Below are 24,437 nucleotides of genomic sequence, written 5' to 3' on the forward strand. Positions count from 1 at the left end.
GATAAGAGTTCATGATTAACGGCTTTAATACTTGTACTGTAGGAAGTGAAATTTATTGAAAAAGAAAGCTGAAGGTCAAGTTGAAGATTTAAGGAGATAGGAGTAGGCTTACAACAGTTGCTATGATAAATAGAAAAGGGATCTAGATGAATAAAATGCTTGCTGAGTAATTATGAGAGCTCAGTTTAAAATTATTGTGAACAAAACAAAGATTTCATGATTTTTTCCTAGCATGGCTTTTGATTCAGGAGTTAGTAGATAACTGAGATTAGAAATTGCTCAGGTCTGGGGATTATTGGAACAAATAGGATGAAAGGATAAGACTCCCAAGGTAAGGTATTCAAGGTTAGAGATGAGTTCTGGCTTGTTAAAATTTTCAAAGAGGGTCTAATTTCTAGGATATATAACAAAAAGAATTCAGTTTCTTCTTTTTCAGGTTTTGGAATATGAAGTGTTTGGGCTGGGTCTAACCAGTTTCTATTATTCCAAACCAAAGAGAAACAAAGAGAAAATTCAATATATTTGTGTGTGTGTATATACACACCCCCCCCCCAGATAAATTACTAGAAAACTGCCCACAAATTGACCATTTTTTCATTGCTTTAAACTCAAACTCCACAGACATAATTCTTTTTATTAAATAAATTAGGCCCTAAGATGCAACCCCTCTCAAAAGGCCCCTTCCCCTCACCAACTATTTTATAAATTATACCAAAGGAAGCTTGACCTACACCCATCAAATTAGTTTGAGGGTAATAAAAAATGGAAATAGTTGATGTTGGAGTAATTGTGGGAAGACAGGTATACTAATGCATTGTTGATGTAAATATGAATTGGTCTGTTACAGAAAACAAAATGAAATTATTACGAGAAAAGAGACTAAAATGCTCACATTTTATGCCCCAGCTTTTTTCATGAGAAAAGAGACTAAAATGCTCATATCCTATGCCCCAGCTTTTTTCACTGCTAAGTATAGATCCCAAGGTGGTCAAGGACACAGAAGAAATTATTATATAAAACAAAAAAACTGGCATTTTTTTGGTGGTGGCATAAAATTATAAATAAAGTAGAAGGCCATAGAGGAAGGGTTGCATAAATTGATTCATAGTAACATAATGGAATATTATTGTACTTTACAAAAGTACAAATAGAAGGTATTTAGAATTGAGGGCTAATGATGAAATAAATTTTGCTCTCCTCAACAGAGAGATGGTTCACTTTACATGTTGTAATGTTGTATATGTTTTCTAGACATGGCAGAAATTTTGTTTTGCTATAAGTGAGGGCTCTATAAAGAATGGAATAGGAAATGACAGTAGTATAAGACTAATAGAACTTGATATTTTTATAAAAGGAAAATTATAGCAAGTATTTTATACTTATGATTGAAAATAACTTTTGGAAAATATCAATACTCAGTAAAATCAATTATTAAACTTAAAATATAGATTTTACAAAGCTATATAATGCAATTGTCTCTGCAGGATCACTTGGATCTATCCCCTGGCCTTCTCATCTTAGACTTAGAGGCAGATGATAGCATAGTCACTACAGTGCTGAGCCTAGCCATCAGGAATTCAACTCTGGCTTCAGACATTAGCTTAGCGATTCTGGGCAAGTCATTTAACTCCAATTTCTACAACTCTAAAGATGATGGTAATGCTGGAATCAAATGTGGTGCTATCTGTAAAAAGTGCACAGAACATTTGTATTTGGTTAAACAGTACATGGCAGGTACTTTAGTACATGTCTCTTCTTTCTCTCCTTTTGTAGACTTGGCCTTCCTCTCAGTTCTTATGGCTGTCACCCTAAACCAGACTCTCATTCTCTTGAGATAACATAGTGGGGCTAAAAGAACATTAGACTTTAAGAAAAACTGGGTTGTGATTCTCATTTCTACTTTCTAGCTAAAGACACTTAGGGTGGCACAGTAGATAAAAGAGTACTGGGCCTGGATTCAGAACAGCCTCACACTGCCTAGCTATGGGACCCTGAGGAAATCATTTAACCTCTGCCTGGCTTAGTTTCCTCAACTGTAAAAATGGAGGTAAAAAAAAAAGTACCTTCCTTATAGGGCTGCTGTGAGACCAAATAAACTATTTGTAAAGGACTTAGGATAGTGTTTGGCATGTAATAAAAAAAATCATGATATTTTTACTTATGAAATGTCCATTCATGAAATGGGAATATAATGTGTACATCAAAAAGCAATCATTTACTCTATGTAATGTTATACAATTTATAAAAGCCTTTTCCCATAACCACTCAGGCTTCACAAAACACATGGCATGTGAGATGGAATGAAGAAATTAAATAGATTAGAAGTGGAGAGGATATTTCTAGCTTAATAAATTATATGAAAAAAACAAGAAGGATTGAAGTACATTTTGTGTACATTGTGTAGGTTGGGAGGGGAGAAATGAAAAGAGAGAATGCAGACTCCAGCTTAGCAGGAGTGTGATGGTTAAAGGGGAGTAATATAAGATGAGGTTGGAAAAGTAGGCTTCAAAAGGTCCTCAATGCCCAAACAAAGAAGGTTGAATTTTAAAGCAGTATTTTAATAAGTAGCTCCTAAATATTTGAGCTAATGAGTGCCGTAAGCAAATTTATATAAAGAATATTTACTTTGACAGCAAAATAAGGGATTTGGATGAGAAAGGGGTTGGAGAGATGAAGAGTGGAGGAAAGAATGACTTGACTATCGGATACTGAAAAAACTCAAGCTTTTCTGCCCAGCATTATGCCCTCTATCATTTGCTGGCCTTATATATCTCAAATATTCCCTTTCACATACTTTACATTACAATCAAACTGTTTTTCAAACAAGTTTCCTGTGCCATCCTACTTCCATACACCTGCTCAAGCAGGAAATGCCTTTGGGAAATGCTTCTTGGCCCTACCATCTCTACCGGGTTTAAATGTACTGTTAAAGGCACAGATCTATTATTTTTATTATGACCTCATTAAATGCCCCTCCCTACCATTCTTTAGAACAAATTTCTCCTCTTATTTTCATAGCAACATTATTTTTTGCATCTACTGAATTTTCATGGCATTAAAAAAGAAAAACAAAACAAAACCCCACTATCACTTGCTTTGTCTTCTGCCTGGAATGACTTCAAACAGAAGAATCTTTGAATGGAAGCTCCTTGAGATTTATTTATTTATTTTTTTTTAAGGCTTTGCCCTTGTAGTCTGGCTGACTGATATTCATGAAAGGATTCTCTGCCCTTCTCAATTTCTATTATATAAATCCTATGATCTTTCAGCGCTTAGCAAGTCCTGATTCTTCAGTAAACGCTTTCTCAACTGTATTTTTGTCCATGTAAATAACTCTCTATTCTGAATTTACCTGTTCCTGTTATTTGAAAACTGAATGATAGTCTGCTTATAAATGAGATTATTGGGCCTCTACAGGGTAGGACTTTTTTTTTTTTTTGAGTCTCCTTGATTTGACAGCACCGAACAAACAGCAGGCAATGAATAAACAACTGTTGTATTGATTTTGAAAAGTTTTTTCTATCTGTCATTAAGACCATCCTTTAGAGAAAGAGAAAACAGGGTGTTTCTTTGAAAGACTTACTGTTATTTTCCTTTTTCACAGGAATAAAACTTCTGTAACCTTCTGATACTTTGGGTACTGGAAAGTACTGAGTTCATTTAGTAACATAAGCAACTTTTACAATAAACAAAAACAGGTTTAGTTTTGAAATTCCAAATTTAATTTTGTAATTATTTTTATTTTCTATGCAATCTATGGGCTTAGGGAACACGTCAAGATTTGAAATAGCTTTTAATATAATCATCATGATAGTAATATTTAATACTATACTTAATATAATATTTACTTTCTGAGATGTTATAGTCCAATCTCAAAATCATATATACATACCAATGTCTGCATGCATATAAACACACACAGGACATGCTCACTTACAGAATGCTATAAATTTTGGATTTAGGCTTGCAATAATTAATTCTACGTGCAGAATAGTATATTTACAGGTTTGATTTTTAGCTGGCCTAGAAATGGTATAATTTTTGGTAAGTTATTTTTAATTTTTCCTAAATATAAATACATACAGAATATATTTTAAAATAAAAGTGTTCTTTTCCCTACCAATTTCTTAAATCTGAGCTGTCAGAATGAATGTGTGTGTGTGTGTGTGTGTGTGTGTGTGTGTATACCCATGTTTATCTGAAGAGAAAAGATTTATTCATTAATGTTTAGGACTAATAACAAGGAATGTTTTTTTAGCAGTGAAGATTTAGCTGTTAATTAGCTTTTCTGAAACAGTTTCATGTGCTGTATTTCTGTAACCAAGTTTGATAGTTTCATGCAAAATCTAAATAAAACCATATTTGAGGGTCTAGTTATGTTATAATGGAGGTGACATATAAGTGAAAAAAATGAATACAGTACAAAATGTAATTACATAAATAGGATTTAAACTGCAGCAATGTTGGCTTGTCTCTCTTTACTCTGAGGCTAGGGACACAAGGTCTTTGATTTCTTAGCAGAAAAGCAAAAAGATGAAAGAGCAAGACAGAACCTAAAGCAAAACAATGAGAAAACAAAACTCTAGGAAGAGTTGATTTACTTTGGAAACAGGCTGAAGAGAAGATTATGTTAAAGAAAAAAAGTTGCAATGACATTTATAGTTATGGATATATATCTAATGTACCTGGGTCTTAATCTTGCCTCAGACAGCTGAAGCTGTGTCCTAGTTGAGTTATTTCCCTTCTGGGGAGTCACAGTTCCCTCATCTGTAAACAGGAGTCTACCTGATTTTAAATCCTACGACTTTGCTGGTGTGGATCTCTCACCAGACAGCTTTTATTTACATTGGGATTTCTATCCCATGCATTTCTTTTATTTACATTGGGATTTCTATCCCATGCATTTCACTGTTTTATGAAGCAGTGCTATTCATAATCTCTCAATTTCCATTTCTTTAAGATTTAACCATTAAATTTATAATCTGAATTGGTGGTGCCTTTGGCTAACATCTCTCTTGCTTGTTGAGTTGAATGTTGTCTTAGTTGTTGTTAGAGCATTTTCAGTTCTTTTGTTTTCAGTATAGGAACTGATTTATAATAATTAAACATTAGAATGAAACTGTTAAAATCAGAACAAATATCCTTCCATCATTCTTTTCTTTCTCTCTCTTTTTCTCTTAAATTTCCTCCTTTCTTCTCCTCTCTCTCACTGATAATTTGGGTAAAAGTTAAATAAGTCAAGTTGCACTTAATTACACATGCCAAATCTTTTTAAAATTTTTATTCATTTTTCTAGCTTCATGTTAATTTGGAAATTTAGTTTTAATAACCCAATGGTATGACTGCCCAGGTGGAGATGATTCAGGAATTATTTATCAATAATGAATATTTTCTTTATTTAAAAATAAAAAAAAAATTCCAAAATTTTTAGGGGCTATTTTTTGGGTGCTTGTCATGTACAATGTCCTCGAAACTCATTAAAGAAAGTACTAAGGATGTATAAATGAGACACCTCTCTGGCTTGCAAGTTTTTGGTTCTTTTATTCTTCAATCAATCAACCAATAACGATTCATCAAGTTTCTACTCTGCTGGGCAGTGGGATAGCAGAGACAAAAATGAAGCTGTCACTGACCTGAAGCTTACACTGTATCAGTGGAAACAAAAGGCACCTCATAAGTATATATAGAATACAAAAAGGTCAGAGGTTGCAATGGTAAAAAAAGGAATTTATCACTAAGTGACCTGCTTATTTAATAATGAGTATTGAGCCTCTCTGTACTTGGTTAGGATGGATCTCAGAAAGCCAATAAAACTTACTTCTAGGGCTATGGAGGAGAGTGAAATTTGCCAGAGCTTGTACTTTGCTGGCATAGACTTTGAGAAGCCAAGGCCAAGCCCACCTCTAAACCTTAAGGCGGCACTGGAGGAGGACTCTGTGTGCATAAATTAAAGAGCTTTACTTTTAAAAAGAGAAAACAATATTTTGATGTAGTGATACAAAGCATTCAAAAAGAAAGTCCCTTGGTGAAGAGGATTTCATACTAACCTATATTACTACATCTGTTAAAAACAAAAACAAAAAACAAAAAAAACAAAACAAAACAAAACAAAACAAAACAAAAACAAACCCCACACACACAACCCAAAACAAAACATGGATTAAATTAAATTTCATTCCGTATTACCATTTCTTCTTAAAATAGTGATAATAAACTGTTTGCTGGAAGTGAAAGTAACTGGATGATATAATTTAAGATTTATTGAATGTTAGAGCAGGAAGTTAACTTGGACAACATCTTTTTAACCCTTTCATTTTACAGATAAGATACCTGAAACCCAGAAAGGCAATGATTTGCCAGCTCTGCTGGTACTGAAATTCAGGTCCTTTCACTCTCTGATACCTCATGTAAAGTTGAAATGTTGTTGATTAAATTAATAAAACTTTAACATGAATGATTAACTTCAATTTTCATTATTCTAAATTTTGTTATTGGAATCATTTATTTTTGCTTAAGTCCAACATGCTCAGAATGAATTGCCAGTGTCATTCAATATTTTCATGTTGAATTAGTGCAGATTTAGACCCCAGTTTCTTAAGGCAGGCACCAAAAGCAAATAGATGGGACTTAAGATAGCTAGTCCAACTCCCTCATTTTACAGCTAAATATACTGGGGTAGTAAGAAAATTAAATGATCTGTCCAAAGTTACATATTTAGATACCAATGGATTTGCAGCAGCCAGGTATCTCCTAACTGACAGGTCAATACTCTCTATTTACTATACCATGTGAAATCAGGTCTCACCGTTCACAGGTTTTTAAGACAACACTAGAAAAAGCCTTCGAAATTATCTGGCAAAATCTTTTTATGGATGAGGGAAATGAGACCAAATGTAGCAAAAACCTGTGACAGATCACACAAGAAATAATCTATTAAAAGTTGGTATCAAACTCAGGGCTTTGAACACCCAATCCAGTTTGTGGGCTAGACGACAGCATGCTACCTCTTCCATTTCCAACAATTTTAGGCCAAAAAGTCATTTAATGGTAGCAATTATATGCAATATTTAAGATGAGACAATGAAGAAAAACTTTTTATCTGAAAAAATGTTGGAAATTTAGGAGGGCAGAAGGTGATTTCTCTGTAAATAAGGATTACTAATGAAAAAAATACATCTCATGCGGTATTGGCCTTCTAATGCAAAAAGATCTGACCATGTACTTAACTAATTTTGTGTATTAATGGAAATCTGTTGAGTGCCCCTAGCCTTCTGAGTTTGCTACCTACCAAAATCTTAACATTATCCAGCTGTTCTTTCAGGTCACAAAAGCTATACAACTATAGTACCCAATGAATAGCAAAATTAATATCATTATGGTACCCATTCTGCTATGAATTCTGAGGTGGTCTGTGAAAATCAGCAGTGCCAACAATAATGCCATCTATGCATATGCAAAGATAGAATATTATATTCTGCAAAGTGAGGTTACATGTTATGCATAAGTCACTTTGCTCTGCTTGATCTTAGCTTTGTAAGTTGTAGGAATTAAATAACCTTTAAGGTTCCATCTGGCTCTAACATTACATAATTTGATTTCGTTTAATCTCCACAACAACACAGTGAGATGGAGAGGAAAAGAAGCATTATTATACCAATTTTAGAGAAGGCTTGAGCATGGAGACTACTTGCTCCTGGGCATAAAACGGGTAAGACTTAGTTTTGCTAAAATGTAGATCTTAGGGCTCCAAATCCAGAACTCTTTGATGGCTACAATAGGACTTAAACCTTTGTTTAAATGTATCTGGCACTCTGTTTTTTTGTTTCCTTCATGTGTAAAGTTTAAATTTTCTATATTTTTGATTAAAAAAAAAATAGTAGGAAATATCTCCCTTTGCTCTAGGGTATAGATTTTATACTAAATTTTAGAATATTTGCTGGGAAATAAAATCAAGTTATATTAAAGATGGAAAACCATCTAACTCAGGGTGGGTTTTGAAAACATTTAAATAGAATTTTTGACAACATGTGAAACAACATTTTTAGCATAGGCAGAAATATCTATACTATATGCACCTAACATAAATAGTAAATAGAAACAATACTTTAGAGGAGACTATGTTTTCTCAAGTTACTTTTCTCAAAACTGTAAAAGGAAGTTAAAGTGACTGTAAATCTCTTTGTTATTGATCAAAATGAAATCCACTCCAAAAACAAAAACAAAAAAACAACAAAAAAAACCTCCCAAGAAGGCTTTATGATGTGATTTCATTCAATATTCACAAGAAATTCCACAAGTTGGCTGTAAAGAAGAATGTCCCAGTGTATGCTGGGAAATGCCTGAATGACGGCTGTAGAATTCTTTTCAACAGAGAACAGAAGTGAGTCTTTAAGAATGATTTAAATTCTCATCTTTGTGGGACAGCTTAAATGTTATTCTACTTTTAGGATATGAAAAAGGATTACCTCTTTTAATATTCTTTCTAGTATTATTATAGGAAATGAAAAGTAAATTAAGCTAAAATTCTTTTATGTCAATATGCAATAACCAGGAAATCGTTTTAAAAGTGTGGTTTAAGGTAAAAATGTAAGCTGAGCAAAAAAAAAAAAAAAAAAAAAAAAAAAAAAAAGGGGGGGGGAGAGACTTATATGAACAAATACTGTGTGAAATAAGCAGAAACAGGAAAAAAAACATATAACTATAATAATAAATGAAAGGAACAACAATCTCCTCTTGCTCCCCAAATTGTAATTGTAACTGAATGCTGCAAAATTAAAATGACCAAGCTTGGCCTCTTTTTGTCACAGAGGTGGGGAGGTAAACTATGGGTGTACAACTGCAGAGAATGCTAGATTTTTTGATATGAGAGTAATTTTTGTAGAACAACTCCATTTCTATCTGTCCTCACCTTTCATCCTTTGTTATAGGGAATAAATCTCCAGCAGAGAATGCAGGTACGGATATATATTAGATGTGTTTAAAAAAAAAAAAAAAAAAAAGTTCCTTATCTGTTTAGGGTTTCCAAAACTAAGGGTTTTTATATGCAGACACACAATTACATACATATGTGTATATATGTCACAGGTTTATTATGTACATACACATTTAGGTGCATATGTATTATATACACATATGTTTAAAGGCCTTCATTCTGCATTTTGTTCTGAGGAAACATGCAATGCATATGGATATTATATACATACACGTGTTTTTATAGAACACAGACAATATGTATATAAAACTGAAAAGCCTCAATCTGTTAGTCAGAGGGCTTAACATATTATAGCATTGATCAGAACTCTTAAAGAATGGTGCCACAACATTCTATATGTCATATAATGAGCCTACTTAGCTCTGCTGAGGCTAGCCATTGAAAGACTGGCTACTCAGTGACGAATGTTTTGATCACAGAAACTCTAAAAACCATATGTAAAAGTGTGGAGGAAAGGGTTGCAATCTGTAATTCGGTATTCATACTGATAAAATCACGAATCTGAAAGTAATGAAGTAAAAATAATGCACCTTTTTTATTCATTTCAACAATTCATTTATAGTTTCTTCTGATATTCAGAATGAAGCAAATATAGACAAGGACCAGATGAATCAGAATTAAAGGACATCTCTTCCCTTTCAGAAAAAATTGCAGACAAGGCTATTCTACTCTCTCAGGAACAGAGGAGAGAAAAAAGACTCTTATGTGCTCTTCTCACCTGAAGCTGCTGTAGCATTTGTAGGGGTTGAAGCAGCTGCTTGAATCCGAGCATGGGGAGGAATAAGGATTGTAGCCAGAGGTGGATTACTTGACAGTTCTAAGGGAAAGTAAAACAGAACAGTTAGATTTCATGTATAACCCTGAATGTCAAATAAGCAGATAATAGCTTTTGTACAAAGAATTTCTAGAATGCTTCCAATTAAGATTGGCTAAAAGACAATGATATAATGACCTATTAAGGGCAGTACCTACTTGTCGATTTGTAGAGAATGTGTTCTCTTTTCAAAGAGTACCCCTTTCATAAACAATAAAATTTTAATAAATTTTAATGAAAATTAATAAAATAAGATTGGAGGGTGAGGAATTGATGGCTGTGGGGAAAGAAAGAGGAAAAATTTCTGACATGAACAAATATCCCTGGCAAGTTTATAGCTGGCATTATGGACTTGAAAAGTTTGGGAAGCAGTGTCCTCTCTGAATTTAGATAAACTGTTTCCTAGTAACATGATTTTCACATCAGCTCATGTCATCCCTGAGAAACATGGAAATAAACTTACAAAAGATCCAGTGCCTTTTTATATTTTACAATCTATTTAAAGCCATTTTACTTTTAGGAAAGAGAATCACTGGTAATTGGTGTTCTAGGAAAAATAAAAGGATAATAAAAGTAGAAACATAATGATATGGATAGGGTGGACATTGGACAGGAGACAGGGAGATCTGGGTTCAAATACTACCTCAGACATTTACTAGTTATATGACACTGGCTAAGTCATTTAACTTTTCTGTACTTTAGTTGTTTTATGTATATGCTAAAAGGATTGGACTGAATGTACTCTGAGATCTCCTCTAGCTCTAAATCTATGATCCTATGACAACTTTTTACACTAAGAAATTCACTTAAAATTAAACTTCTACTCCCTTGGACAGAGAGAGACATTCTTCCTTCTCATCTTCCTAGAAAGACCGCTTAAGCAAACAGCAATATCCCTTTCAAATACATGAGTAGAAAGTATCTTAGTGGTAGAAAACTGAATCAAGGCTTCTATCCAAAGTCTTGTCTTTGTGCATTTAAAAAATAATACTTCACTGGATTTCAGTAAAGAGAGAAACATTTTAAATCAAAGTTTTCTATTATCATGAATAACACATAAGATCATCTGAATTTTGAGTAATAATCTAAAATTTTCAATCATAAGTGTCACCAACCCAGCCACAGGAAAAATTTAAGGATTACACAGATAAAAGAAAACAAGAGTGCTATTTTGGTTCTTAAATTAGCTTGCCCCCTTTTTTAGTGTTAGCTACCTCATTATGTTTTGTTCCAGGATACAATTTTCCTTCTTGTGTTGGTTCTCCCTACCCCCAAGGTCATTCAGTTTCTGGTTAACTAAAAATCTTCCCACCAGGACTGTGTTAGAAGTTTACTGAATCTTTGTAGCTCTATCTTCTGGCTCTGGATGGGTAAAAGCACCAGCACATGTGGAATCATCAATGATGGTTCCTGTCCAATACATTATTATGGACATTACAGTCACTGAGACAAAGCTTCTATAATATAGGCAAAAATTCATTATATCATACATTAAATTTGTTCCACTAATATATAACAGACGGACTTTCTTTTCAACAGCAGTATTATAAAGGAATTTAGCACAATGTATTGGAATGATCAATGAAAACAATCAAGAAGGACATAGCTTTCATAATCCTGACTCCTATATTTACCAGTTGTATGATCCTAGACAAGCTCTTTATTCTTTTTTAGCGTCAGTTTCCTAATCTATAAAACTGAAGTGTTGAAACTTACAATCTCTATAGTCACAAGCTGTTTGATGTTAGTAAAGTATTCTGTAAACCTTAAAGTGCCACAGAAATGTGAATTATTCCAGAAACCAATTTGTTGGGAAGATTATGGTTAAACAACTTAAATTTAGTCCCTTGGTTATCTTTATAATCACTAATTCTATGTTGTCCTTCATTCTCTTCATAGTTTTCTGTCTGTAGCTCTCTTATCCTTATCACAGACTAAACATATTTTTATATATAATTATACAAAACTTTAATGTGTAATAAAACAAAAGCAAAACTAACTTTTAAAAGACAAATAAATGCTTAAATTAAATAGCATATTAAACTTTTGTGAACAACTTCACTGCCATCTTGTTTCTATTAAAAACAAATGGAACATGTTCTTCTGGAAAACTGCTGAATCAACTAGATTCTTAAACAATCTCAGCAGATAAATAACACTGTAATATACAGCAAAATAAAAGAAAAATACTTGGTAAAAGCTCTCCTTTCGAACGGCTAAAATCTTCTTATTCTTGAACAAAAATTCTATTAAAAAAAAACAAAAAACACAAAAACAAAACCAACAACAAAAAACCCAAGAATGTCATTTCCATTAGAAACAGAAAAAAATATACCTGGTTTTATGTATGTATAAAACCAGCTTATAAATTCCTGGATCCCACCCTCAAGTATGAATATATTTGTCTGTAAAAACTGTGGTGTTTTAAAGCTGTTAAGAGATCTAGAATTCTACTTGAAAATTCCAGAAAGAAAGATGTGAAATATGGGGAAGAAACATATTCCCTCCTCCTTTTGTCAAAAATTGGTTTATTCTAAATACAACATAAGGTCAATAGGTATTTGAATCCTTAAAATGGTATAATTAAGGATTATTCAATAAAGAATGGCTAGAGAAGAGTGCTAATAATCTTCATGTTAATTGTTTCAAAGTTTTTGAAGATCTAGAATTAGATGGCTTGTCTTCAGCTCAATCACTTTCCTGAATGAGACCATTAGGGAGCCAAATTATGTGGCTCTTTCTTTATCCATCAAAAATGTTATGATATCCTTTATATGTTTATAAAGTTTTTATAAATGCTATTATTTGTAAATGTGGATAAACTTTTCTATCCTTAATAAATAAGTTTAGCCACTTAATTATAAAGCATATTTTCTTATGCTATTTTTCTCTAATTAGACATAACTTTTCCTAATTTCTAATGCTAATCAGAATTTTGAGGGTGGGTTAAATTCTTGCTCTTAAATTACTCGAGTAACATCATTCTAGCTTATTCATACAGGGTATAAATTTGGGCAGAGGATATTTAGCTTAGATTATTCACCACATGCATGGTTCACAAATTTGGAAGAATCACTTTGTTCAATTCTCACATTTTACCAAACAGGAGACTAAAGTCCAAGTAATTGAAAGGACATATATATACAAGGTCACAGAAGCTATAGGCAAACATTTGAATTCAGATCCTCTGACTCTAAATCTAGCACTCTTTTCAATCAATGTACTATAGTCTGCTTTTACATGCTCCAAAAGTAAACAGAGGGGCAGCTAGGTAGCGCAGTGGATAGAGCACCAGCCCTGAATTCAGGAGGACCCGAGTTCAAATATGATCTCAGACACTTAACACTTCCTAGCTGTGTGACCCTGGGCAAGTCACTTAACCTCAGCCTCAGGGGGGGGAAAATAAACAGAGACAACTGCCATCAAAAAAATAAATAATTAAATGAATTCACTAATTTATCAAGAAAAAATTTAATTATATTTACTGTACTAAGGCAGAGATAATGAAGTAAATAATTATGAAGATTTCCATCCCAGTTAAAATTACACACAAAGTCTTGCCTTATTATCTGGAAAATTTGCTCATCCTGAGAATACCTGATGATGATCTTTGGTTAAACTTTGTTTTGTAAAATTTTGTAAATTTTGTTTTCATGCTATAGGGAATTAGTTTTAATGTATCAAAAATTGGGGAACAAGTCTTTGTTTAGCTCTATATTACAATTATATTGGTTTCAACCAGATCTCTCACTTCAGATCTTCTTGTTCAAGCCCGAAGGCCTAATTTTGTTTATTCTATAACATAATAACCTTATATTTATATAACACTTTTCAATTACTAGGTGTCTGATTATTACCTTATTTGATCCTATAACTAACCTTTGTGAAAAAGTACAAATATTACTATTTCTAATTCACAGATAAGGCAAATCAGGTTCAGAGAAATTAAGCAATATGTCCAAGATATCATAGCTGGTAATAGATGAATTTGGAACTGGATTTCAGAACTTTTGACAGAAAGTCCAATGTTCTGTAGCAAATGCCTGACCACAGAATTTTAGATCCAGAAGGGAAGAACTATTGGCCATCTAACTTTGTCCTATTGTTTTTAAAGACAGGGAGAGCCAAGACTGGAGAAAAGGCTCAAGGTCAATACAGTATTAGTAGTTAATGATTATTAAGAATAGGAAAGCCTATTTCCTAACTCTCAATTTTAGTACTTTGTTCAATAAATCACCTAAAGGCTTCCTTTCATCCTCTTAATCCTTTATAGTTTTATTCTATCAACATTATCAGAAAACAGGTCTATTATTCATTCTCTTATACAATTCTGTTAACATGTTTACATGGTTCATATTGCATTTCTAGATCTGAGAAATATTTTCTTGGTTCTCTTAACCAATACATTTCCTCATAAGGCAGGTTTTTGGCTGGTATCACTGACTAGAATGGTACAATAAGTTTGAGTTTTCAGGAAATCTATGATTTCTCATATGTTCTTTTCTTTCACCGTAACCTCATATTAATTTAAAATAAATCTGAATTACTTTTCCTTAAAGTATCTTACTGTTTATATGAATTTTTTTTTATTTCAGTCTATTTATACATTTTCTTTCTCTTTCTGCTATTCATGTCTACCCTTTTGCATTTTACGACTTAGTATATTATATTATCAACTTTAATTCCAGAAGTTTTCCCAGATATCATAAAAATCCAGATTGGATTTTTATCTATTGGGAATCTAACAAAATGATTTAAGAATAATCAAGAATCCTACCATTTGTTTCCTACTTCTAAGTCAATTCCTTGGTCTTGGAACTAAGGGGGAAATAGGAAAGAGCCCGTAAAATCATGCAGATTTGTTTAGAGAATAGTTTTAGTTTATGAAACCTTTTTAATGTTAAATATATTATACCTATTGGTTTCCCTCTGCCAGTAGTAATACATTCCTCTCAAAGGGAGCTCTAGCAGATCAGATAGGCAGGTATGATTTCTTACAAAAATATTGCTTTTTTAAAAATTATTATTACAAATTGTTTTTGTTTGAGAGTTCAGCAATTCTACTCTTCCAGTTACATGGAATGTAAATAAAATTCATGGGTTTATGGTTTCCAGGTCTTTCTCTGAAAACTTTTTTATGGATAAAAATCATGCTGGCAATCTGGAAGCAAGCTCTTTCTGCAATACTCATTTGTGAAGTTCTTAGTCAATATTCTTTAGTTTTTTCAAAACATATGCCATTTATCTCATTTCACTGGAGTTATCTTCAAAAGTTCTGGATTATATACTATCTAACATTAGTAATTTATTTGCCTGCAATTTATCAGATAATTCTAGAACTATAACAATTATTTAATATCTGTGAGCTCTTTTCCACAAGACAATATGAAAGCAGAAATCCCACAATGCTGATCCTTCCATGTAGTATATAGTGCCACAATCCATTTACTTTCAAGGGCCTGTAAAATCTGCTCTTAATCTACCTTTTCACTTTAATCATTTACTATTCTCCTACATATAATTTATGCTTCAGTCAGAATGGATTACTTGTTCTTCTCCAAACTTACATTGCCTTTTCTTGCCTCTGAAACTTTGCTCTTTATCATGCTTTGTTTCTAGGTATTCTTCCCTCACATGTCCCATACAATGAAGCTTTATTCAATCTTCTCAGCAAGAAATGAGTTTTCCATTGCTTGTCACAGAATTTTGCTCTTACCACTTAATATGGTACTTATTACAGAGCCGATTTTTTTCTCCCATGAGACTATAAGCTCTTTTAGAAAAGAGGCTATTATCTTACTTATTTCTGAACAGAAACAGTAAAAATATCTCATTTCCTCTCAAACTCTGCTTCTTCTATTCTCTCCTCATCATGTCTCTATTTCTTAATTATCAATATTTTTTAATGCCTACATATGTGTACAGGTTCCCTTCAAGCTTTAAAAACCAAAAATCTCCTTTATCTGATCCCGCCATCTCCTCAATGATACCATTTGTCATATTGTTTTTATTCTTCAAATCACTGTGAAATTCTCAGAAACAACTGTCTAAACTGTTCATTGGACTTGATATACCTCCTTCAACTCCTCTCTGTATTTAGGTATAAGCTATTTCCTGGGATTGGAACGCACTTGCCTTCTTAACTCTTTCTCAGAATTTTTAATTCTCTTTGAAGGCTCAGCTTAGGTACACTACTTTTTGGAAATTTTTCCTGATTTGCCCATTTTGTGTTCTTTCACTTCGAAACTGATCTTATAATTATTTATGAAAATGTGAAAATGAAAATGTGTAATGAAAGGTCATTAGCTTGTAGTTTTTTGAATAAAGAAAAAGTATAGTAACAATTACTGATAAAGAACTGTTAGCTATTATTGTTCTTATTTTCTTGTGTCTGGCATGTAGTTGGTGCTTAATACATATTTACTGAATTGAATTTATGTCCTTAGCACCAGTGCCTAGCACATAGAAATGCTTTTGCATCAAATTGTGAATGCTCAAATCAAAATCTGTAGAATAAATGACAAATTTAATGTTCTTAAACCACTTATGCTCATTATTATCCTCTCTCATGCAACTGGATGTATTCAAAAGATTAGGAAAGATCTAGTTTTCTAATAATTTGCTCCATTTTCTGAAAGCATAGTTGCCACGAAACAGATAAATGAATATTTTTCTCAAGTCACTCTATGAATTACTGCATTTACATTAAATCACAGGTACAGTTCACAAGGAAATGTGAAACATTTCACAGTTTAGCCACTTGTGACGAATTTCTTTCCTTAGGAAAAAAAAATCTCTTTACCCTATGAAAATGGGCCTCCTATAGGCTTTACAATGGAAGATATGAAGAGACTGGGTTTGGAAATTCTTAAGTATCTCTTTTTTCATTGCTTCTTCAATTATCAACTAGGCTCAGTATGAGCCTAAGAAAGATATGAAAGGAACTATCTTTTCATCCTTCTTCCTAAAACACAATAGTCATAATTGGCTATTTGGGATAATGTTATACCAGACTGATGACTGTTATAGGCCCAAGTTATCACATTATCAATATGTTTTGAACTGTGTTGTTATACAAAGAAGGAGATGAACAGAATTAATTATTTTAATTTAGAAAAAATGCTATAGTGTTCTAGTTTCATTCTAATGTAAAGTTTTAGAAAATAATTTCTTTTATATGGTTTAATATAACTGCTAAGAATATGTTTAAAAACTTTCATCTGGATGACTACAAAACTAAATTTTATTCATGCATGCTCAATCTTTAAAATTTATTGCTCCTGTAAGCAGTTATTGATTTAACAACTTTAAAAAAAAATTAAAGGAATATGGATAGACATTCAATATTTGCTGAATGAATCAATCTTGCAGTTATACCTAAGTCCCATGATTTAAATGTTATCATCTAGTGTTTGTTTTAAGACTGTATTTGCATAATGGCAAAATGCTCATATTATGGGCTTTCAAAACTGAGGTTCCCATTACAAATGAGATTATTTTATGAAGATAGGAAATCAAATGTTTTTGAAACAGAAAAAATGTGATGCGATTGAACCAAAATGATCTTTCCAGACAGTTAAGATTCAAGAAAAACTTAGTTGGAGAAAATGATATGGTCACATTATTCACTGATATGTTTTAAAGTGCTTTATACATATAAGACTATTCTCATATCAAGATAACTTCGACAACCATTAACCATTAAAAACTGGAAGCATATTTAGTCATCTACCTACAAACATAGCACCCATTTATTCATGACTACTAATATGTACATACACAGCCTAGAAATAGGATACATAAAACCCAGCAAAAATGTGAAATGTATACAGATCATACACAAACTTGCCTCTTACATATTCAAAGAGATTTATATTTAGACAGCCCTTATTAGAGAGAAAATATGAGCACCTAAAAAGTGGATTGTAAAGCAAAATTTCTGTATAGAGAACCTTATCTTACCCATCATCTTCCAAAAAGCACTCCTATAAAAAATACTTCTCTGATAAGTGCTGGTATCTTTGTGTATCAGTTACAATTGTTTCTTTCCCCATCTTCTCTCCCTATCCCAGTCCAGTATTGGGTAATCTAAACATTTCTCTTATGGCTGTCCAGCTTGGTGTCTAACTCAAGGGAGCAGTTATTACGGCTCTGCATCCTTTCACATTGTTTGTCTCTTAAGACAGAGCTGTACTACTGTCAATGGATTCATATGATAACTTAAAAATGAGTCACTTCTTTAATGGCTGCATAGCACGCAGAGGGCATTACATGAATGAAATAATTTGAATGGACATTGATATGAAGTCAAGCTTTAGCCTTGAGGCTGCCTGGTTACATGGAAATTTGCACTTGATGTTAACTTTTCCAAATCACATTTTTATTTACCCAGGGTCATGTTATTACCTAATTAGGCAATCAACTCCTTATTTATCTATTTAAGGTATCAAAATACCAAAAGCAAATGAGGTGACTATATCCACTTAGTTTAAGGCTCAAGTGTGAATTCATAATACTGATATTTTGCTTTATGGCTGAAAGAAGTGGATCAGTAAGGCCATTTCAACTTAATCTTCATATACTTTCAATACTTTATATGTACTTTAAATACAAAAAATTTCAAGATCAATTTTATTTAAAAATTTCTCTCCTCACTCCATCTCCTAAGAGCCAACCAATTTAAAACATCTATTTTTTTAGATATTAGGCTGAAGATTTTTATTATTTCATAATATGAACACTTGTCCTCCATTTTCTAAATATGGAAATTGAGTTGTCATTAGTTTATTTTGGAAGAGCAGCATTTTCTAATTGAGTAAAATTCATGATTTTATTTAATTTTGACTTTCTAGTGTACATTTTATTAAAAGTATGTAAACATTATGTTATTTACCGATTGTGAAATGTTTAAAAAATATGTACCATCATGTAAATATCTGCTATCTTTATTAAAAGTTTTTATTACTTTAAATGTCCTATTGTTCAAAGGCATAGATATAGCAATATTTGCATTTTACCCAGGACAGAAATCCAGATTTTTTTTTTAAAAAAGAGTACTTTGAAAATAAATTAAAGATTTAAAAATGAAAAAATGATGGTATATAACTTGGGTTAAAAGAAGTTTATTTTTGTGTCTAGACTACATTATACAAAATTTGCTGAAATAACTTATGGAATATTTAATTGTTTAAAAAAAAAAACTATAAAATCTATTAAAACTAACCCAAATTATTATTATGATACAACGCAACTCATTCCTTTTTAGACAACTATAACTGCTATAAAATTCTTTCTGAAACCTGCATTCCTCTTTCTTCTACTCCTTGGTCCTAGTTTGCCCGTCTGGAAGAACAGAAAATAACTCAAATTTCTCTTTTACCTGAATATCTCTCTGAATATGGCTATCATGCCCCTTCCAAATTCTTCTAGTTTATTCACATCTAGGTCAGGTCTTCAAACATTTATTATAGAGAACATTGTTTCAGACCACTCACCATCCTAGATGCCTTTCACTGGATGTCAATAGCTCCCTTAAAATGTGGCACCTGGAACTGAAGATAACACTCCAGATGTGGTCTTACCAGTGTCAAAAAAAAAGTACGATTATACCCTTGAAGTGGAGACTATACTTAATTTACTTTAATAATATATTACATTTGAGCTTTACTTTAGCAGCTTTCATACTACCAACTTTAAATGAATTTATAATCAAGTACATCTTTTTCACATGAAATTGCTATCAAACAAACTCTCCCACACCTTGTTCTTGCCCAGATGATTTTTTCAATTAAACATAAAACTTTATTATATTTTTCTAAGGTTTTTTTTTCATACATGAGTTATATTTTTAGAAGAAGTTGAATAACTGGTAAACTGTATTATTAACTTACTGAAGCGACTAACTACAAAGAATTAGTGCTCCCTGGTGATCTGAAAGAATTGATATGACCGAAATACTCAAAAATACTCAACTTGCTCCCAGAATGTGTGGTTGGTGTACCTTGCACTAATTATGTCTCTAAGACTCTTCCTCACAATATAGTGAGTACATTCTTTTATCTCCTTTTCTATTTCATAGTTTTTGATATTTACATAATTTTGTACTGAATTTAAAAGTGTCTTACATTGAATAAATAAATATATATATATATATATATATTTATTTATTCAATGTAAGACACTTTTAAATTCAGTACAAAATTGAAAAGAAATAGTATCATATAGATAATGGAGATTATATGGTTCTAGGAATCTTTGAGAAGATGAAGGGAATCTGAAGGAACTGGAAATAATCTTTGAGAGAATACTCAGGTACACATTAGGTTCCTTTCACATAACTCCAATACTGGGAACAGACTTAAAGGTATTAAAGGTACCCTCACATATTAGGTAATCAGAAAGAAGAAAATGTAAATAGTAAATACCCATTTATAAATTTGACTCTTGAGGGTAACCTACAGTCATTATTTTAATTAAAAATAAGAAAAAGACTCTGTGTCTTTTGGAAAGTGTTATTTGACTCATTTTCAGGTAACTATTAATGTGTTAATACTACTGTGAATCATGGACTTTACTCAATTAAATTGCACTTATGTAATCATAGTCCAAGTAGTCTATTCAATGATATCTGTTAAAAACTACAGGAAGTTCCTATTTACCAAAAGTTTTTTATCAGTCACTATTACATTTCCAGATGACAAACTGATTATTATACAGATTATACAGACACTTATCAAAATTAGGCAGCTCCTTTGAAAGACCCCAGACAAATAAATTTTTCTCTTTGGTCCTCAGTTTCTTTATAAAATCAGATGTTCTCAAAGAACATTTTTGTTAGTTTAATTGATAGGAGGACTCAAAAGAATACCTTCTTCTTGCTTAAGTATTTAAGATTCAAATTTTTATCTTTCCAGCTTTTGCTAAATGGAGTAGAATTTCTTAAGTTTAGAGTATGTAGTTTCCTGGAAAGAGAAAAAGCCTTAGTTTATAAAATTACCTTGAGTGGTGAAATTGAAGAGTGCAGGTGTATCTCGCCCATTTGGTAATTTGACATTTGGGTCCCGTAATTCATCAAAAAATGAATGTGCACAAGCTTCCAGGGGTGTCAATCGGGCAGTCGGGGTATATTCCAGCAGACGGCTACATAATGCAATTGCCTCAGGTGGAGTTCGGGGTCGGAAGACCTACGTGACAAAAAAAAGGTAGATTGATTTGTTTTTCATTATAACAGCTGAGCAATTAACCCTCTGAGTAATAAGTTAAGAACTCCCACTAGTTACACAAACAAAATTGCATTTGGATAGGGAGCCTTCTAAAATTTAAAGGGTTAACTGCACATAGTTCACCACACTGGAGAAGATGAACTGTCAGTGTGAAAGACTATATGAGGAAACTCAGAGAAACCACTGGGAAAGAAGGCAAAAATGTCTAAAAATGCTGATGATACAGTAGAGCAATCAATCATGCATACAGAAATGATGTATATGTAGATGGGATAAAAGTTGAAGTTAGAGATAGAGGGAAAATGAAGAAAAATTCAAGATGATGAAAATTAAAAATTCTTGACTTTTTGTGACAGTGGCAGAAGGATGCTTCTTTTGGATGATTTTGAGCAGAATAACCGTTGATATGGACAGCACTGTTCAAGTTTGGCAGTCAACATCTTAGAGAAAACAGAAAGTTGTTTAACCCAAGCCTGCAAAATATTAACGATTAACTTTTTCCTATTTAAAAAAATAAATTATAAGTTATCTGGAGAAATTTTTAGATATCTAGATTTTGAAAAAAACTATATTATTTTCTTAAACAGTTGTCACCTATGGTCATTTACACAGATTATTCTTTTTTGAACAGAGTGGGGAGACTTTTTTTCCTTCCTATTTAGGGTCACTGACATAAAAAAAAGTGATCCGAAGGCCACCCTTTTAATTCCAAAAGCATTTAAGAGATAATACTTCAGTTATCTATCTTTACCAATTAAAGAGAAAAGGAAAAGTAGAGAGCACACAAGGAGGAAAGATGGAATGGAAGTTAGGAAGGGAGGAACTGATGGATAGATAGGGCAATAAAAGTAGACAATGAAGAAAGACAGACCAAAAAATATAGCAACTAACAATAATAGTCACAGAATGGAATAGGTAGGAGGAAAGAGGGAGGGAGTAAGGAAGGGATACAGAATAAGTAAGAGGGAGGGGGGAAAAGGAAAAGAAAGAGAAAGGAATAGAGAGAGGGAAATAGAGAGACAGAGAAAAAGAAGGCGGCAGGAAGATGGAGACAAATACTCAAAAGGAGAACAACACAGAAGGAAAAAGCACTTATGGAAAGAGACAAGGTAAGAGGAAGTCAAGGGATGCTACTGCAATTCATTGGATATGGGCATCAGAACAAATTATTAGAGTACTCGGAATTTCAAGGAATAGTTTGGAACAGTCCTTTATACATATTTGGAAAACAACTTTTCTGCTTATTTTCAAATATCAAAATAATATTTGAAATAAAAGTTTGTTTATCCATGAAATTCTAAAAAAAAAGTTTTATAATCCAAGGCAGTATGGTGTTGTGGATAGAATGTTAGACCTGAAGTCAGGAAGACCCAAGTTTGAATCTTGCTTCAAATACTTGTAAAACAGGGATAACAATAGTACCTAACACAAGATCAAGTGAGAATAATGTTTGTAGAGCACTACACAATGTAATTTGTCATGGTTAATATTTACAATGGAATCACTTAGGTTTAATAAGTTCATTTTGGAATCTCAAGAGTGTTAATTTATTAGTTATATGCAAAAATCCTTTTCATAAGAAAAGTCAGGTTTTTCTTTGAGATATATAAAGGCTTGGTGCTACCTGTTCCATAGTATCTCAGACTAACAGTGTCAGCATTTATTTCATGTTCTGAGCTGAAGTCTTTTTCTCTTATGCCCATTTCTGAACGATGCCTACCTCTCGGGTCCCTAATAATAATAACAAATCCTGACTTTTTTGGCTTAGTTGAATCCAAATGGGAAATAGGGAGTTATAAAGTTATAACCTAAAAAAACAAAAACAAACAAACAAACAAATAACAACAATAACAACAACAAAAAACCTTACAGGAACAGATTGAGCACTTCCACAGTTTTTCAATGATAATTCTCAATACTAATATACTATTTTCTATGGGATGGCCACAGGAAGGACATATAGAGCAAAAGTTCTATAGGTACCAAAGCTGTGATCAGAAAATGTACCTCTTAGTACTTGTCCCCAACAACTGCTGAAATAAGTCACTGCTTAGAGATTTCCCACCCTTATTCATCACCTAATTTCCCCCTTAATATCACATGAAAGACAAAGTTGAACAGTTGTCTTTGATGCTCCTCCCTGAGGACAATTTCCATTTACTTGACAGTATATGGAATTACGTTGCCAGCATTTTTCAATAAACATGAGCTAATCCAAAATGCTTTTGCACCAATATGGGAGCACATAAGCCACTCAGCATCACCAAAAATAGAAATAAATACCTCCTGCTAACATTCAAGTGCAGGGTAGCTGGGCAGTAAGTACATTTTAAATGGAGAAATTTCATGTTAACATCAACGAAGATTATCTGTCAAAACCAACAATAAATCAGTATTGTAAATTTCTCTCTTAAAAATAAAAAACCAAAACCAAAACCTCTTTGGTGCCTTGTTGGCTACAAGTACCCATCCATGTTGGTACTAAGACATTGTATATTAGCCCATTTTGTCATGGAATCCTGACTCATGGAGTCAAAGAGTAAAAACAACAAAGAATAATATCTATTCTGATAACAAATGTTAAGACAAACTTAACCTACAATTACAAAGTTATCCACTGTTACTTTAAACCCTTTGAGTGACCCATGATAAGAAAAACTTTGGTTGGCACTCTGTGGATAAACTTTAACCTGACGATTATGTGGGGGTCATTTGTGTTGGGTCAAACCCAATGCCTCCAGAGTTCGGATTTCTGACCACAATACTGGGTGTAGTAGCAAGTGACTTCCAAGTTACAGCCCAAACAGGAACACTGCTCTTCTGGGTTGTTACCTTTGTGTCTAAAGAAAAGGAGACCGACAGAACTACTGAAATTTGGCTTTTACCAAAGGAGTTTCTGTCTCTGCTGCTTCCTCAAATCCTTATTTTCTTCAACTACTTAATCTCAGTTCCACAACTAATCAACAACTTGTTTTTTTTAAATAAAGGAAACTTAAAGAAAAATAAAACCCTCTAATTGTTAAGCCTGTCTGGAACCATAATGAATATTGAGATCAGTGATGAAGACAAGATATAACATACCTAAACAAAAAACCTTTCTATAAAGTGATTTAAAAACTGAAATCACACATGCCTAAATATAATTTGTATTCTACTTCAAAAATGAAATATTTATTTGCAGCATGAATCTCTAGCCTTTCAAAATTCCTTTCCCCCAAATTCCTTTTATAGGCCAGCCCTAATAATTTGAAAAAAAAAATTAAATACATACCCGAACTCCTGAGGTGAAATGTCCTGTTCCTGACGAGTCCTAAAGATGATAATGCAGTGAAATAATCCAAACAGGGGGAGTCAATCCAAAAGAGAATAGTCCAGCAAGGAAAAATATATCCAATGTTATAAGAAATCC

The 24,437-nt window shown here is 32.6% G+C and overlaps 1 protein-coding gene across 4 annotated transcripts in view; it reads right to left on the minus strand.

Annotated features, from left to right (window-relative positions):
- The window catches only part of GSK3B (glycogen synthase kinase 3 beta), a 226,549-nt gene that overhangs the window by 17,741 nt on the left and 184,371 nt on the right, over nt 1-24,437 (minus strand). For 2 of the 4 annotated variants that reach the window (XM_074301330.1, XM_074301329.1), the window contains exons 9-11: nt 24,300-24,338; nt 20,803-20,989; nt 9,711-9,809 (exon numbers count right to left, since the gene is read on the minus strand). In XM_074301330.1, coding sequence (XP_074157431.1) covers nt 9,711-9,809; nt 20,803-20,989; nt 24,300-24,338 — 325 coding nt within the window. The remainder of the gene's footprint in view (nt 1-9,710; nt 9,810-20,802; nt 20,990-24,299; nt 24,339-24,437) is intronic. The other 2 variants (XM_074301332.1, XM_074301331.1) reach the window with 1 other exon arrangement.

This window comes from Sminthopsis crassicaudata, chromosome 3 (assembly GCF_048593235.1).
Source record: "Sminthopsis crassicaudata isolate SCR6 chromosome 3, ASM4859323v1, whole genome shotgun sequence".
NCBI classification, from domain to species: Eukaryota; Metazoa; Chordata; class Mammalia; order Dasyuromorphia; family Dasyuridae; genus Sminthopsis; species Sminthopsis crassicaudata.